At 47.8% G+C, this 16,496-nt stretch overlaps 1 protein-coding gene and 1 non-coding gene across 2 annotated transcripts; both read left to right on the forward strand.

Annotated features, from left to right (window-relative positions):
• Positions 1–1,786: 1,786 nt before the first annotated feature.
• On the forward strand, positions 1,787–1,860 carry TRNAI-AAU. The gene has a single exon. It is a non-coding gene; the product is annotated as a tRNA-Ile (tRNA).
• Positions 1,861–2,088: 228 nt separating this feature from the next.
• On the forward strand, positions 2,089–15,462 carry ZNF839 (zinc finger protein 839). The gene is made up of 8 exons (XM_044271741.1): positions 2,089–3,554; positions 4,567–5,280; positions 6,127–6,339; positions 7,707–7,799; positions 8,816–8,959; positions 9,452–9,559; positions 9,637–9,760; positions 14,708–15,462. The coding sequence occupies exons 1-8, from the start codon at positions 2,235–2,237 to the stop codon at positions 15,340–15,342; spliced, it is 3,351 nt and encodes a 1,116-aa protein (XP_044127676.1). The 5' UTR covers positions 2,089–2,234; the 3' UTR covers positions 15,343–15,462.
• Positions 15,463–16,496: the final 1,034 nt, after the last annotated feature.

Genomic DNA, 16,496 nt, shown 5'->3' on the forward strand with positions numbered 1-16,496 from the left:
CCCCCCCAATACAGTCAGTAATCCATTCAGAAACTTCTTGTAGGAATAACAGAGGGACAATACAGCGGAAAGTCATGAGAAAAGATGATGGAGAATTGTTCTTACACGTGGAATACGAATAGTTACTAAAACAGACATGTCCGAAGAAAAGGGGTGTCCTTTTTGGCCTTAGAGCTGACAACCCCAATTCTGGTAACTTGTGGCCAATTAAAACAATATATGTAAAAATCATCTGTCAGAGGTCCCCTTCTCCCGCACTGGTTGTCAGAGGTCCCCTTCTCCCGCACAGGTTGTCAGAGGTCCCCTTCTCCCGCACAGGTTGTCAGAGGTCCTCTTCTCCCGCACTGGTTGTCAGAGGTCCCCTTCTCCCGCACTAGTTGTCAGAGGTCCTCTTCTCCCGCACAGGTTGTCAGAGGTCCCCTTCTCCCGCACAGGTTGTCAGAGGTCCCCTTCTCCCGCACTGGTTGTTAGAGGTCCCGTTCTCCCGCACAGGTTGTCAGAGGTCCCCTTCTTCCGCACTGGTTGTCAGAGGTCCCGTTCTCCCGCACTGGTTGTCAGAGGTCCCGTTCTCCCGCACTGGTTGTCAGAGGTCCCCTTCTCCCGCACTAGTTGTCAGAGGTCACCTTCTCCCGCACTGGTTGTCAGAGGTCCCCTTCTCCCGCACTAGTTGTCAGAGGTCACCTTCTCCTGCACTGGTTGTCAGAGGTCCCCTTCTCCCGCACAGGTTGTCAGAGGTCCCCTTCTCCCGCACTGGTTGTCAGAGGTCCCATTCTCCCGCACTGGTTGTCAGAGGTCCCCTTCTCCCGCACAGGTTGTCAGAGGTCCCCTTCTCCCGCATTGGTTGTCAGAGGTCCCCTTCTCCCGCACTGGTTGTCAGAGGTCCCATTCTCCCGCACTGGTTGTCAGAGGTCCCCTTCTCCCGCACTGGTTGTCAGAGGTCCCCTTCTCCCGCACTGGTTGTCAGAGGTCCCCTTCTCCCGCACTGGTTGTCAGAGGTCCCGTTCTCCCGCACTGGTTTGGTGTGAGAACTGCAGGAATGTGGATAAGTGGAAATTTTGGTTTTATTTTTTTTGCAATTGTCCACTGGGATGTGTAGGGCTGTCAGCAGCTCAGTCAGTCACTGGGGTGTGTAGAGCTGTCAGCAGCTCAGTCAGTCACTAAAGTGTGTAGGGCTATCAGCAGCTCAGACAGTCACTGGGGTGTGTAGGGCTGTCAGCAGCTCAGTCAGTCACTAAAGTGTGTAGGGCTATCAGCAGCTCAGACAGTCACTGGGGTGTGTAGGGCTATCAGCAGCTCAGACAGTCACTGGGGTGTGTAGGGCTGTCAGCAGCTCAGTCAGTCACTGGGGTGTGTAGAGCTGTCAGCAGCTCAGTCAGTCACTAAAGTGTGTAGGGCTATCAGCAGCTCAGACAGTCACTGGGGTGTGTAGGGCTGTCAGCAGCTCAGTCAGTCACTGGGGTGTGTAGAGCTGTCAGCAGCTCAGTCAGTCACTAAAGTGTGTAGGGCTATCAGCAGCTCAGACAGTCACTGGGGTGTGTAGGGCTGTCAGCAGCTCAGTCAGTCACTGGGGTGTGTAGAGCTGTCAGCAGCTCAGTCAGTCACTAAAGTGTGTAGGGCTGTCAGCAGCTCAGTCAGTCACTAAAGTGTGTAGGGCTATCAGCAGCTCAGTCAGTCACTGGGGTGTGTAGGGCTGTCAGCAGCTCGGTCAGTCACTGGGGTGTGTAGGGCTGTCAGCAGCTCGGTCAGTCAACCTTTTAAACACCTAGCTTCCCTCAATTTAACATGTGGCCGGTTAGCTCAGTTGGTTAGAGCGTGGTGCTAATAACGCCAAGGTCGCGGGTTCGATCCCCGTACGGGCCAAGTAGCTTTTTTTTTCTCTTAAAGTTTTGTTTTTCTTTAATATCTTTTTTTACTCTTCTTAATCTTATATATTTTGAAAAACACTTTATTACATTTATTGTCAGTGTTTTTAGTTTCACAGTGCTCATTTCCTAGTAAACGCGCAGCGCCCGCGGTTTGCCCCTCCTCAGCTCCCGTAGCTGAAACTCCTCATACTCTCCTCCCCATTTCTTGACCTTCGCGGTCGGGGGGAGGTCCTGTCACTAAGAAAAAAAAAAAAAAAAAAAAAACGTGGCTGCCTCCTGAACTAGAGCTGCGGCCGGGACGCGGCGACGCCAGCGAGCGGAGGAATTCGCCTCCACGGTGACCGCTAGGTCGACGGAATCTCCGACAAGATGGCGGCGCTGGGCTGCCCCAGCAACATGGCGGCGGTCGTGAACGCGTTGGAACAGATGGAGGAGTATGTGCAGGTGGTGGTCGGGGCGGACGGGGACCCCAGCCAGGTGGTGATGGTGCAGAGGGCGGACGGCGGCCTCCTCAGGCCGGTGCAGGAGCTGAGCCCGGAACTTCTCAGGAGCCTCTCCCAGAGCGACGCCGTCTTCTACGTCCAGTCTGACGGGAGCCTGGTGCCCGGGGGGAGCCTGGAGGACGTGCAGGCTGGGGTGAGGCTGGTGACCGGGGGAGGCCATGAACTGGAGGCTGCCCACCCTGAGGTCAAGCTGGTCACTAGAGGCCAAATGGAAGAGGCTGTAGCTGGGGGCCATGTTGTGGAGGCCGCTTACCCTGAGGTGAGGCTGGAGAATGGAGGCCAGATAGAAGAGGCTATGACTGGGGGCCATGTTGTGGAGGCCTCTTACCCTGAGGGGAGGCTGGAGAATGGAGGCCACATGGAAGAGGCTATAACTGGGGGACATGTTGTGGAGGCCGCTTACCCTGAGATGAGGCTGGAGACTGGAGGCCAGATAGAAGAGGCTATAACTGGGGGACATGTTGTGGAGGCTGCTTACCCTGAGATGAGGCTGGAGACTGGAGGCCAGATAGAAGCGGCTATAACTGGGGGCCATGTTGTGGAGGCCATGCAGTCTGAGATGAGGCTGGACTTTGGAGGACAGTTGGCAGAAGCCGCCCACCACCCTGTCAGTTTGGTCACCCAGGATATTGAAAGTGGAGCCCATGTAATGGAGACCATCCAGTCAGCGGTCAACTTGGTAACCAGAGGCCAGGAGGTGGAGGCCGCCCACCCGGAGATGATTCTGATACCTGGCGGCCAAATAGAAGAGAGCGGGGTGAACCTGGTCACTGGAGGCCAGGTGGTGGAGGCTGAACAGTCTGAGATGGAGGAGCCCATGAGCCTGGTGAATGGAGGCCAGGTGATGGAGGAGGTCTTCAGTCCTGACATGGCAGTAGAGACCGGAGGAGGTCTGGAGGACGCCCACCCTGATATGCTAATGGCATTGAACCTCACCAAGGACGGAGGCCGGGTCCAGGAGAGACTTGAGGTCAGCCTTGTGTCCGCCGGGGCTCCAGAGATGGCGGCACAGGGCACTGCGCAAAGCCAGTCATTGCCGGCAGTGGTGAGCGCCGTCCGGTCAGGACTCCCCACGTTTCCTGCTCCTGTCTCCATGCTGAAGGATGCGGCCCAGCAGCTGAAGACGGTGGCCCACCACGTGGCCCTAAGAGAGGGGGACTCCGTCACCAGGATCCTCAACCAGAAGGTGACTGAGTCAGATCGACATTTTATCTTAGGTTTTCTATTCTCGGGGGGGGGGGGGGGGGGCACATGATGTTGGCTTTTCCCAACCTGTGGGTCACCAGCTGTTGCAAAACTACAACCCCCAGCATGCTCTGACAACCGGCAATCCATCTCCCTCCTTTCCCCCCTATAGCAACAGCTGGAGGGTCACAGATTGGGGGCCACTGATCTGTGGGGTCCTAACTGATAAGTTGTCGCCTGTATGGCCTCCCACAGAGGGGGTGTTCTGGGAATAAACCTACCCTGAGGATTGGGGACAAGCGGCCGAACCGCTGGGACACCCACTCATTGCCAGAATGGCCTTCCCTTTAAAATAAAAAAACATGGCTGCTTTCTTCCAAAAAACGGCAACACCTTTGTCCATGGGTCGTGTCTGGTATTGCAGCTTGGAGTCATTGGGGCAGAGCTGCAATACCGCACACAACCTGTGGGCAGGGGTGGCGCCATTATTGGAAGAAAGCGGCCATGTTTATCTAATCCTTGACACCCCCTTTAAGTAGAGCGCCAGTCCCATAGAGTTGGAGGGTGCAGGCTCGCCAACCCCTCCATTCAAAATGGGTACACGGGACCCCCAATCTGCCTGTCGGGGGGCATCCCAGCTGTCAAACCACCACCAGTCTAGAAGTTGCTGCAGCTTTCCACTGCGATCTTTTTCATTTCCTCACTGTCGTCTAAGTCTCTGCTTGCTGTCAGTGAATAGCAGCACTCTCATTTGCACCTAGAGGCCTCAAGCACTGCACAGATTTAATACTCCTCCCAGCGGAGGGTTTGTTTCCGTTGACTCCAGTCTCGAAAATCCTCTGACATCTCTTGCATGCGCTGATACATTGCAGCAAACGATCAGGACAGGAGAGAGATATAATTCGCCTGGGATTGCCCAGAGACATTGTAACAGACCCTCAGCTGTGAGAAGTATTGGTTGTCACATAGCAGAGAACAGGTTACATTTGTGTGATCTGTCTCCTGTTTTGCAGCACCTGAAATCCATCCACGTTCAAGTGCCTGGCGTCCAGGCCACGAAGAGCGCCGATCCGGTGGTACTTAATCTGAGCGCGGTCCATACGAAAACTGCCAGTCCCGGTCTGCTCGGCGCGCAGGTCGTACAGATCAAGTCTCTGAGCGAATCTGGGCGGTCGCTGGTGGTGAACGCTTCCTCCCTGGAGTCTCCCGTCCAAATCCTCGTCCGGCAGACTCAGCCGTCGGCAGCGAAGCCCAGGAACCCGGACCCCAATAAGAACGGCAGGGAGTCGAAGGAGCACCGATCCTGCGTCGCTCACCCCCAGAACGGCGCTCGCGCCTCGTACGCCACCGAGCAGACACAGAAAAAGGGCCATAAACGGAAAAAGTCCATAAAGATCAAGACCCGCTCCGGGCGCATCTCTCGCCCTCCCAAACACAAAGCAAAAGACTACAAGTTCCTGAAAGTGGGCGACTTGATTCAAGACAGCACGTCCGATTCAGAAGACTACTCGGAGCTGAGCACGGACGAGGACGAAAAAGGCGCCAAGGTGAACGCCGCCTGCGACACGTACACCGTGAAAAATGCGCTCTTCCAGTGTCAGACGTGTGAGAAGTCCTACATGGGTAAAGGGGGGCTCTCCCGCCACTACCGGCTGTACCCCAGTCACGGACAGATGGAGCCTTTGCAGTCTGGTGTCGGAGGGCATTCGGTACCCAGTGAACCAAAGGTAAGGATGGCACTGCCAGTATAGAACAGTGGGGTCCGACCCCCCCCTATGATCGCCAGGGGGGGGATGAATGGTTGCCCATGTAACGTGTGGATGCTTTAGGGCCATCAGAAAGGGAACTGCTCCTATAGCACGCTGCCTGTTCTGGAGCATAAAGGGGGGCTCTGCTCTGTGTCGCCCGGCGCTCCTTCTTGTAACTCGCAGGTCTGTGCGGCGCATTGCTTATACTTATAGCATTGCCGCACAGACCTGTGAGTTACAAGGAGCGCCGGGCGGCACAGCACATGTAAGTATAATGCTGCTGAGTAACTGGCCATGGCAGACAGGACTTCAGTAGCGTCCTGGCTGCCATGGTAACCGATCGGAGCCCCAGCATTACACTGCTGGGACTCCGATCGGAACTGCCGCTGCCACCAATGATGGAGGGAGGCAATGCAAACATTGTAGAAACATTCCCGACCTCTGACAGGGAGCTGCTGTCCACGCAATTAACCCCTCAGGTACTGCAGATGGCAGTGCCCTGTCAGAGGTGCGTCCCCATCACCATGGGAACACCTCAGGTTTAGAATATACCACTGGATCGGAGTTTGCTCCAATCCGATGGTATATTTTAACTTCAAGCATCCCCATCACCATGGGAACGCCTCTCCACGCCCAGCTCGTCGCCGATCCACTGCTCCGGTAAACAAAGCCATCTCAGCCCTGCTTCTTGCCCGCAGCAGGGCTAGGCTACTGAACAAACTACCTGCCCGACGCCCGGAACTGCGTGTCCCGGGCGTGGGGGCGATACGATTTCCACAGCCCTGCTATAGTACTTCTTGACACTGATTGCTTTTTGTGTTTCAGAAACCCAACCCTAGATCCAGGAAGAGGCTGTTAGAAGACCCTCTGAACCCTATTGAGGCCAGCCTGCCAACCTTGGACAGAGACGGTCTTCAGTTTGTACCAGTAACACAAACGTGTCGGGGACGACGGCAGATGACGGGCAGAAGATTCGGACGACACCGGAAAATACTGGCTATTGCATCCTCTGAACAGAACGCGCTGACAGCGAAAGAAGTATGTATGTAGTCGTATTTATCACCGAGCTCCCTACAGGCTGCCTGCATTATACTCTAGAGCTGCACTCTCTATTCTGCTGGTGCAGTCACTGTGTACATACATTACTTAGGGTTATTCACACGTCCGTAGGTGTTTTGCGGTCCGCAAATTGCAGATCCGCAAAAGACGGATACAGACAATGTGGGTTCCGCAATTTTGGGACCGCACATCGCCGGAACTATAATAGAAAATGCCTTTTTGTGGACAAGAATAGGACTTGTTCTATTTTTTTCGGGAACCGAAGTGCGTGTCTGGAAATGCGGACAGTACATAGTGTGCTGTCCGCATCCGTTCCGGCCCCATTGAAAATGAATGGGTCCGCACCCGTTCCGCATAATTACGGAACGGATCCACGGACGTGTGAATGGACCCTTATCCTGTACTGATCCTGAGTTACATCCTGTATTATACTCCAGAGCTGCACTCACTATTCTGCTGGTGCAGTCACTGTGTACATACATTACTTATCCTGTACTGATCCTGAGTTACATCCTGTATTATACTCCAGAGCTGCACTCACTATTCTGCTGGTGCAGTCACTGTGTACATACATTACTTATCCTGTACTGATCCTGAGTTATATCCTGTATTATACTCCAGAGCTGCACTCACTATTCTGCTGTGCAGTCACTGTGTACATACATTACATTACTTATCCTGTACTGATCCTGAGTTACATCCTGTATTATACTCCAGAGCTGCACTCACTATTCTGCTGGTGAAGTCACTGTGTACATACATTACTTATCCTGTACTGATCCTGAGTTACATCCTGTATTATACTCCAGAGCTGCGCTCACTATTCTGCTGGTGCAGTCACTGTGTACATACATTACTTATCCTGTACTGATCTTGAGTTACATCCTGTATAATACGTCAGAGCTGCGCTCACTATTCGGCTGGTGCAGTCACTGTGTACATACATTACTTATCCTGTACTGATTCTGAGTTACATCCTGTACTATACTCCAGAGCTGCACTCACTATTCTGCTGGTGGAGTCACTGTGTACATACATTACTTATCCTGTACTGATCCTGAGTTACATGCTGTATTATACTCCAGAGCTGCACTCACTATTCTGCTGGTGGAGTCACTGTGTACATACATTACTTATCCTGTATTATACTCCAGAGCTGCACTCACTATTCTGCAGACTTCAGAACTGAACTCTCCAAGTATACTCTGCATGTCCAGTGTCTGCACATTGTGGTATGTTGCACTCTGAGGGTACAGTCTCTACTGTATAGTGTCTGGTTGTTTGTACAGTTTTGGTTTGATGACATAGTATAATACTGACTGTATATTATATTCCCTGCGTTGCAGTTTATTCAGCAATGTGAAGACAAGGATTTAAAGGAACACGTTGGCCCTTGTTTTTCGGAGCGGCTTTCAGTCTATGACTTTTTGCTTGTGAAGGTCAGTGTACTGTAATATTAGAGGCTTTTTGTTTTCTTTTTTGGGGGAGAATATTAGTATTGGCCTCGTGATGTGAATGGAGAAAAAAAAAGGTGACCAAACCGTTGGGCGCTTAACCCCTGTTAATATGCATTATGGACGAGGCCTACTAAGTAAAATTAGCCCGTATGGTCTCATATTGCATAAAAAGTGCGTGTCTCTAAGCAGTCCTAAAATGCGCCAGTCTTATCATTGTGCCGCACAGTATTGGCGCTAAGTGAAGTCAGTCAAGGGGTGGCATACATTAAGAGAGCAAGATGCTCCAAGTCAGTCAGGCAGGGTACGCCGCGGTGCTTCCGCTGGCGCAGTGTCTGGGTCAATTTATGGTGCCTCTACTTGGGACAGTACTAAAGAGGTGGTCCAGGGGTGTCTATAGGATAGGCTGACATTGGCTGATCGGTGGGGGTCCGGAAGTCTGTGCTGGACCTACACGGCACTGTCCACATTATAGCGGCAGGAGCTCACTGCTACAACGGGAGCAGCACTCTAGTAATTATCTGCGGCTGCTACTGTCAACGGTGCTGTGTATATCCAGTGCGACTTCTGTCAGCGGGGGGTGCAGATTGTCGGACCCCTGCCAATCAGCCAATGACTGCCTAGGCCACCAGTTAAAGGGATTGTGTCATTTCAGACTTTGATGCCACCAGTGTCAAATAGGTGCGGGTCCCACCTCAGAGACATGCGCCTATGTCAAGAACAGCCCCTGAAACTGAAGGAGAGCACACCTCTTACGTGCGGGGGCTCTCCATTCACTGCTATGGGTTTTCAGAAAATAGCTATGCACTTTATTTTCGTCAGTCCCTTAGACATTGAGGGTGGCTGCACTTACATGTCTGCTCCCCCCGCCTCTGAGACCTGCAGCTATCTGACATTAGTGGCATATCCTAGCAATATGCCACTAATGGCTAAGATGACAGCCCCTTTAAAAAAAAAAAAAAAACACCTGGACAACCTCTTTAACATTATATGTTTTTCAGGTCAAACAAGAACACCCGGACAAGCCTTTGTTTCCGCACCTGTATAAAGAACTGGAGAAACTGCACTCCATGGTCCGAATCTTGGCTGAAGAGTATTTTAACAATGGCGCTGCGGGAAAGGGACTTGAAGTAGCCGACAGTACGGTAAGTGAAAGGGGTCCTCCGCGGTATACAATCTCTGCTTGTTACAAAGTGTCCTCCTCCTGCAACCTTCAGCGATCAGCTGTAACCTGGCAGTAAGTGCTTCCCCCACAGCGCCGCCACAGGTGGAATGAAGCATTACACAGAGTTCATTCACATCAATGGGTCATCTGTGTAATTCAGTCCTCCAGACACAGCCACCCTCCACTCTGGCTAAGAGATGAGGATCTTGAATAGAGGCAACCCCCTCCCCCCGATGGGTGTGTGAATTTGGACGACCCCTTTAATATTGCATGGTAACCAATAACTCTCCAATTTCCATTGACCACAGAGGCTGGGAATGTAGAGTAGCGTCACTGGTCCTTTTACGTATCTCTCTAGCTTTGTTTTGCCTACTTTTGGCGGGTTTGGAACAAATTAAAGGGGAACTCCTGAATCAAACCCGAAGTGACACCATCACCTTACAGCCGTGCAATGTGCTTTATGCCCCCCTAGGTGGCAGCATCGCTGGGCATTTCTTCAGAAAAGGTGGTAAAAGTCTCTGCTCCTGGTACGTCTGCTGCAACAGAAGAGCAGAGACGACAGGTAAAAGAAGGGATTGAGGTAAGAAGTCTCGGCGTCAGTGACTGTTCTGGGTATGATGGACGGGAACTGACCGATTGTTGTATTTAATGTGATAGTGTGTAGCGGAAGAGACAATGCCGCCATCAAAACGACCAAAACTAGATGAACCAGAAAGTGTGAGCTCCACCCAAGATGTCACCACAGGAAACGCCACAGATATCAATGAAGAACAGGAGGCAGGTAAGTGGGACCCAAATGGATTGTTTCATCTGCTGGCACATAAAAGGTAAAATGAACTTGTCTCATTAAGCAGGCGTTGGCACCGGTGATGGGGCGTCCCTGAGGATGGTCCCCCCCCCCCCACCACTGGATTGCCAATCTCCTGTCTCCGCTGCTGCTCCAAGTCGGGATGCATGTGCAGAGGCTATGCTTCTGCTACTGAAGTTATATTCTTGTACATAGGAGGCAGTATTATAGTAGTTATATTCTTGTACATAGGAGCAGTATTATAGTAGTTATATTCTCATACATAGGAGGCAGTATAACTACTATAATACTGCCTCCTATGTACAAGAATATAACTACTATAATACTGCCTACTATGTACAAGTATATAACTACTATAATACTGCCTCCTATGTATGAGAATATTATAGTAGTTGTATTCTTGTACATAGTAGGCAGTATTATAGTAGTTATATACTTGTACATAGTAGGCAGTATTATAGTAGTTGTATTCTTGTACACAGGAGGCAGTATTATAGTAGTTATATTCTTGTACATAGGAGGCAGTATTATAGTAGTTGTATTCTTGTACATAGGAGGCAGTATTATAGTAGTTGTATTCTTGTACACAGGAGGCAGTATTATAGTAGTTGTATTCTTGTACATAGGAGGCAGTATTATAGTAGTTGTATTCTTGTACACAGGAGGCAGTATTATAGTAGTTGTATTCTTGTACATAGGAGGGCAGTATTATAGTAGTTGTATTCTTGTACACAGGAGGCAGTATTATAGTAGTTGTATTCTTGTACACAGGAGGCAGTATTATAGTAGTTGTATTCTTGTACACAGGAGGCAGTATTATAGTAGTTGTATTCTTGTACACAGGAGGCAGTATTATAGTAGTTGTATTCTTGTACACAGGAGGCAGTATTATAGTAGTTGTATTCTTGTACACAGGAGGCAGTATTATAGTAGTTGTATTCTTGTACACAGGAGGCAGTATTATAGTAGTTGTATTCTTGTACACAGGAGGCAGTATTATAGTAGTTGTATTCTTGTACACAGGAGGCAGTATTATAGTAGTTGTATTCTTGTACACAGGAGGCAGTATTATAGTAGTTGTATTCTTGTACACAGGAGGCAGTATTATAGTAGTTGTATTCTTGTACACAGGAGGCAGTATTATAGTAGTTGTATTCTTGTACACAGGAGGCAGTATTATAGTAGTTGTATTCTTGTACACAGGAGGCAGTATTATAGTAGTTGTATTCTTGTACACAGGAGGCAGTATTATAGTAGTTGTATTCTTGTACACAGGAGGCAGTATTATAGTAGTTGTATTCTTGTACACAGGAGGCAGTATTATAGTAGTTGTATTCTTGTACACAGGAGGCAGTATTATAGTAGTTGTATTCTTGTACACAGGAGGCAGTATTATAGTAGTTGTATTCTTGTACACAGGAGGCAGTATTATAGTAGTTGTATTCTTGTACACAGGAGGCAGTATTATAGTAGTTGTATTCTTGTACACAGGAGGCAGTATTATAGTAGTTGTATTCTTGTACACAGGAGGCAGTATTATAGTAGTTGTATTCTTGTACACAGGAGGGCAGTATTATAGTAGTTGTATTCTTGTACACAGGAGGCAGTATTATAGTAGTTGTATTCTTGTACACAGGAGGCAGTATTATAGTAGTTGTATTCTTGTACACAGGAGGCAGTATTATAGTAGTTGTATTCTTGTACACAGGAGGCAGTATTATAGTAGTGTATTCTTGTACACAGGAGGCAGTATTATAGTAGTTGTATTCTTGTACACAGGAGGCAGTATTATAGTAGTTGTATTCTTGTACACAGGAGGCAGTATTATAGTAGTTGTATTCTTGTACACAGGAGGCAGTATTATAGTAGTTGTATTCTTGTACACAGGAGGCAGTATTATAGTAGTTGTATTCTTGTACACAGGAGGCAGTATTATAGTAGTTGTATTCTTGTACACAGGAGGCAGTATTATAGTAGTTGTATTCTTGTACACAGGAGGCAGTATTATAGTAGTTGTATTCTTGTACACAGGAGGCAGTATTATAGTAGTTGTATTCTTGTACACAGGAGGCAGTATTATAGTAGTTGTATTCTTGTACACAGGAGGCAGTATTATAGTAGTTGTATTCTTGTACACAGGAGGCAGTATTATAGTAGTTGTATTCTTGTACACAGGAGGCAGTATTATAGTAGTTGTATTCTTGTACACAGGAGGCAGTATTATAGTAGTTGTATTCTTGTACACAGGAGGCAGTATTATAGTAGTTGTATTCTTGTACACAGGAGGCAGTATTATAGTAGTTGTATTCTTGTACACAGGAGGCAGTATTATAGTAGTTGTATTCTTGTACACAGGAGGCAGTATTATAGTAGTTGTATTCTTGTACACAGGAGGCAGTATTATAGTAGTTGTATTCTTGTACACAGGAGGCAGTATTATAGTAGTTGTATTCTTGTACACAGGAGGCAGTATGATAGTAGTTGTATTCTTGTACACAGGAGGCAGTATTATAGTAGTTGTATTCTTGTACACAGGAGGCAGTATTATAGTAGTTGTATTCTTGTACACAGGAGGCAGTATTATAGTAGTTGTATTCTTGTACACAGGAGGCAGTATTATAGTAGTTGTATTCTTGTACACAGGAGGCAGTATTATAGTAGTTGTATTCTTGTACACAGGAGCCGTATTTTACAGGCAGTATTATAGTAGTTGTATTCTTGTACACAGGAGGCAGTATTATAGTAGTTGTATTCTTGTACACAGGAGGCAGTATTATAGTAGTTGTATTCTTGTACACAGGAGGCAGTATTATAGTAGTTGTATTCTTGTACACAGGAGGCAGTATTATAGTAGTTGTATTCTTGTACACAGGAGGCAGTATTATAGTAGTTGTATTCTTGTACACAGGAGGCAGTATTATAGTAGTTGTATTCTTGTACACAGGAGGCAGTATTATAGTAGTTGTATTCTTGTACACAGGATGGGCAGTATTATAGTAGTTGTATTCTTGTACACGGAGGCCAGTATTATAGTAGTTGTATCTGTACACAGGAGGCAGTATTATAGTAGTTGTATTCTTGTACACAGGAGGCAGTATTATAGTAGTTGTATTCTTGTACACAGGAGGCAGTATTATAGTAGTTGTATTCTTGTACACAGGAGGCAGTATTATAGTAGTTGTATTCTTGTACACAGGAGGCAGTATTATAGTAGTTGTATTCTTGTACACAGGAGGCAGTATTATAGTAGTTGTATTCTTGTACACAGGAGGCAGTATATAGTAGTTGTATTCTTGTACACAGGAGCAGTATTATAGTAGTTGTATTCTTGTACCAGGAGGCAGTATATAGTAGTTGTATTCTTGTACACAGGAGGCAGTATTATAGTAGTTGTATTCTTGTACACAGGAGGCAGTATTATAGTAGTTGTATTCTTGTACACAGGAGGCAGTATTATAGTAGTTGTATTCTTGTACACAGGAGGCAGTATTATATAGTAGTTGTATTCTCGTACACAGGAGGCAGTATTATAGTAGTTGTATTCTCGTACACAGGAGGCAGTATTATAGTAGTTGTATTCTCGTACACAGGAGGCAGTATTATAGTAGTTGTATTCTCGTACACAGGAGGCAGTATTATAGTAGTTGTATTCTCGTACACAGGAGGCAGTATTATAGTAGTTGTATTCTCGTACACAGGAGGCAGTATTATAGTAGTTGTATTCTCGTACACAGGAGGCAGTATTATAGTAGTTGTATTCTCGTACACAGGAGGCAGTATTATAGTAGTTGTATTCTCGTACACAGGAGGCAGTATTATAGTAGTTGTATTCTCGTACACAGGAGGCAGTATTATAGTAGTTGTATTCTCGTACACAGGAGGCAGTATTATAGTAGTTGTATTCTCGTACACAGGAGGCAGTATTATAGTAGTTGTATTCTCGTACACAGGAGGCAGTATTATAGTAGTTGTATTCTCGTACACAGGAGGCAGTATTATAGTAGTTGTATTCTCGTACACAGGAGGCAGTATTATAGTAGTTGTATTCTCGTACACAGGAGGCAGTATTATAGTAGTTGTATTCTCGTACACAGGAGGCAGTATTATAGTAGTTGTATTCTCGTACACAGGAGGCAGTATTATAGTAGTTGTATTCTCGTACACAGGAGGCAGTATTATAGTAGTTGTATTCTCGTACACAGGAGGCAGTATTATAGTAGTTGTATTCTCGTACACAGGAGGCAGTATTATAGTAGTTGTATTCTCGTACACAGGAGGCAGTATTATAGTAGTTGTATTCTCGTACACAGGAGGCAGTATTATAGTAGTTGTATTCTCGTACACAGGAGGCAGTATTATAGTAGTTGTATTCTCGTACACAGGAGGCAGTATTATAGTAGTTGTATTCTCGTACACAGGAGGCAGTATTATAGTAGTTGTATTCTCGTACACAGGAGGCAGTATTATAGTAGTTGTATTCTCGTACACAGGAGGCAGTATTATAGTAGTTGTATTCTCGTACACAGGAGGCAGTATTATAGTAGTTGTATTCTCGTACACAGGAGGCAGTATTATAGTAGTTGTATTCTCGTACACAGGAGGCAGTATTATAGTAGTTGTATTCTCGTACACAGGAGGCAGTATTATAGTAGTTGTATTCTCGTACACAGGAGGCAGTATTATAGTAGTTGTATTCTCGTACACAGGAGGCAGTATTATAGTAGTTGTATTCTCGTACACAGGAGGCAGTATTATAGTAGTTGTATTCTCGTACACAGGAGGCAGTATTATAGTAGTTGTATTCTCGTACACAGGAGGCAGTATTATAGTAGTTGTATTCTCAAATGCAATTTCTTTGGTATAATTTCTGTATGAGGAATGTACTATTCAACCTTTGGACCTGTTATTTATGATGCACAGATCTGGTGTCCATAGTGGATCAGTTGGCTTGTGGAAATGACACCTGTTCTGGTGTTACAAATAATGGTACCGAAAAAGTAATTGAAGTCTCGCACCCGAATGTAATGGAGGAGGAGGCAGAAAACCTACACACTATTACCGATCCAGGATCTATTCCATGTGACATGGAGCAGAACGTTGAGGAAACCTCTTTACCTTTGGTCGGCTCAAGTTCTCCAGAGTCAAGTGACTTTATGCAGATTTCCAGTCAATGTTCAGAGAAATCTTTAGGTGACGCAATTCAGTCAGAAGTAATCCAGGAGGGCACAGGAGCTGAGGAGGTTCTACCAGGAGACCATTCATTTCAGCTTCCATGTCCACCGTCTTCTGCAGCTGATCCCGTCCTTTTTCCTGATGCTTCTTCTTCCACCGCCATTGCAGAAGAGACATGCAGTGAAAGCCTCCAAAGTTTGGACACCTTCATCGCCAGTGACCAGTGCACTCAGGCTTTTGGATTCCACCATGGACATGAGCTGGTGTTTGTTCACGGCACAGAGGAAACCGTGACTGGCGAAGTGGCTGTAATATACGATGGCGCAGGGTCTCCTGCCAACCCGCAGCTGGGCACAGAGGTGGCACTTGTAGAAATGAAGTAAATCTATTCATCTCACACTGAGATGATTGTTACTGTTCTGATTTCTATGCGTGGATGTTTTTTGTTTTTTAAATAAATGTAGGATAATTCCTATATATATATATATTCTTCTAAACCAAAATGTCTAATTTATTTGTAAAGTGTTTGAGAGTGTGTGTGTGTATATGTATGTATGTATGTATGTATGTATGTGTATATTTATATTTCTCGCCCAGTTTCCTTGGGGGACACAGAAGACCTTGGGTATAGCTCATCTCCATAGGAGGCGTGACACTAAGTGAAGACTGTTAAGCCCCTCCTCCACAGCTATACCCTCAGCCTGGAGAGAGAGGCTGCCAGTTTTTGCTTAGTGTCCAAGGAGGCAAGACACTCCCTGCTCTGCAGGGCTGATTCTCCTTGTTTTAATTTTTGATTTTTACTTTTTTCTTTTCTTTTTGTTCCAGAACATCAGGGACAACAGAGACGCACTAGACCTCTCTGTTTCTCCCGGGGTCGAGCTGCGCCAGTGCCGGTCATCCGCACTGCTGCCTCCCCCACAGAAGGCAAGGTGGATCAGGGCAGCCCAGCTCCCCTACATCCCGCCAGCACAAGGGTCGCCCGCACGCCAAGTCCCTCTTCCAGCGTCCTGCCACTACGGTGCCAGTAGCTGAAGGGGCGACCCTGCTGGAATGGACCGAGGGTGAAGACGGCTATGGTGAGAGATTGGCTTCTCCAGCCCTACGTCCCCACCCTCACCCCACCCCGGTCTCCTGCGTGCCTGACCCCCATACTGACAGGGCCTCTGGACCCTTTTGTCCCTGCTAGCCCTAGGCTGGCCCTGGCTGCCACAGGGCGACATTCTGCTCCCATAGGACATTGGCACCCTTCTTCCTGCAAGAAGAATGCCTGGGGAGCTGCAGAGGTTCGCACCTAGCTGCCCCTGACGTAGGGGTTAGGCAGGCTTCCCACCCTCACAGACCCGGTCTCAGGGTCCCCCTCCCTCTTACCGGCCACTGCTTCAGGGCCAGAGGGCCCGCGCCTTGCTGCCCCTGACCCATCACGGGCACCGGTCCGGTCAGCACTAATATATCCGGTGCGGCCGGGCGCCGCAAAAGATTTTAGGCTCCGCGGCTCCCGCGGCGGTCCGCCATTCCAGGCCCCCTTACTTCCGGCCGG

The sequence above is a fragment of the Bufo gargarizans genome, chromosome 11, assembly GCF_014858855.1.
Source record: "Bufo gargarizans isolate SCDJY-AF-19 chromosome 11, ASM1485885v1, whole genome shotgun sequence".
Taxonomy (NCBI): domain Eukaryota; kingdom Metazoa; phylum Chordata; class Amphibia; order Anura; family Bufonidae; genus Bufo; species Bufo gargarizans.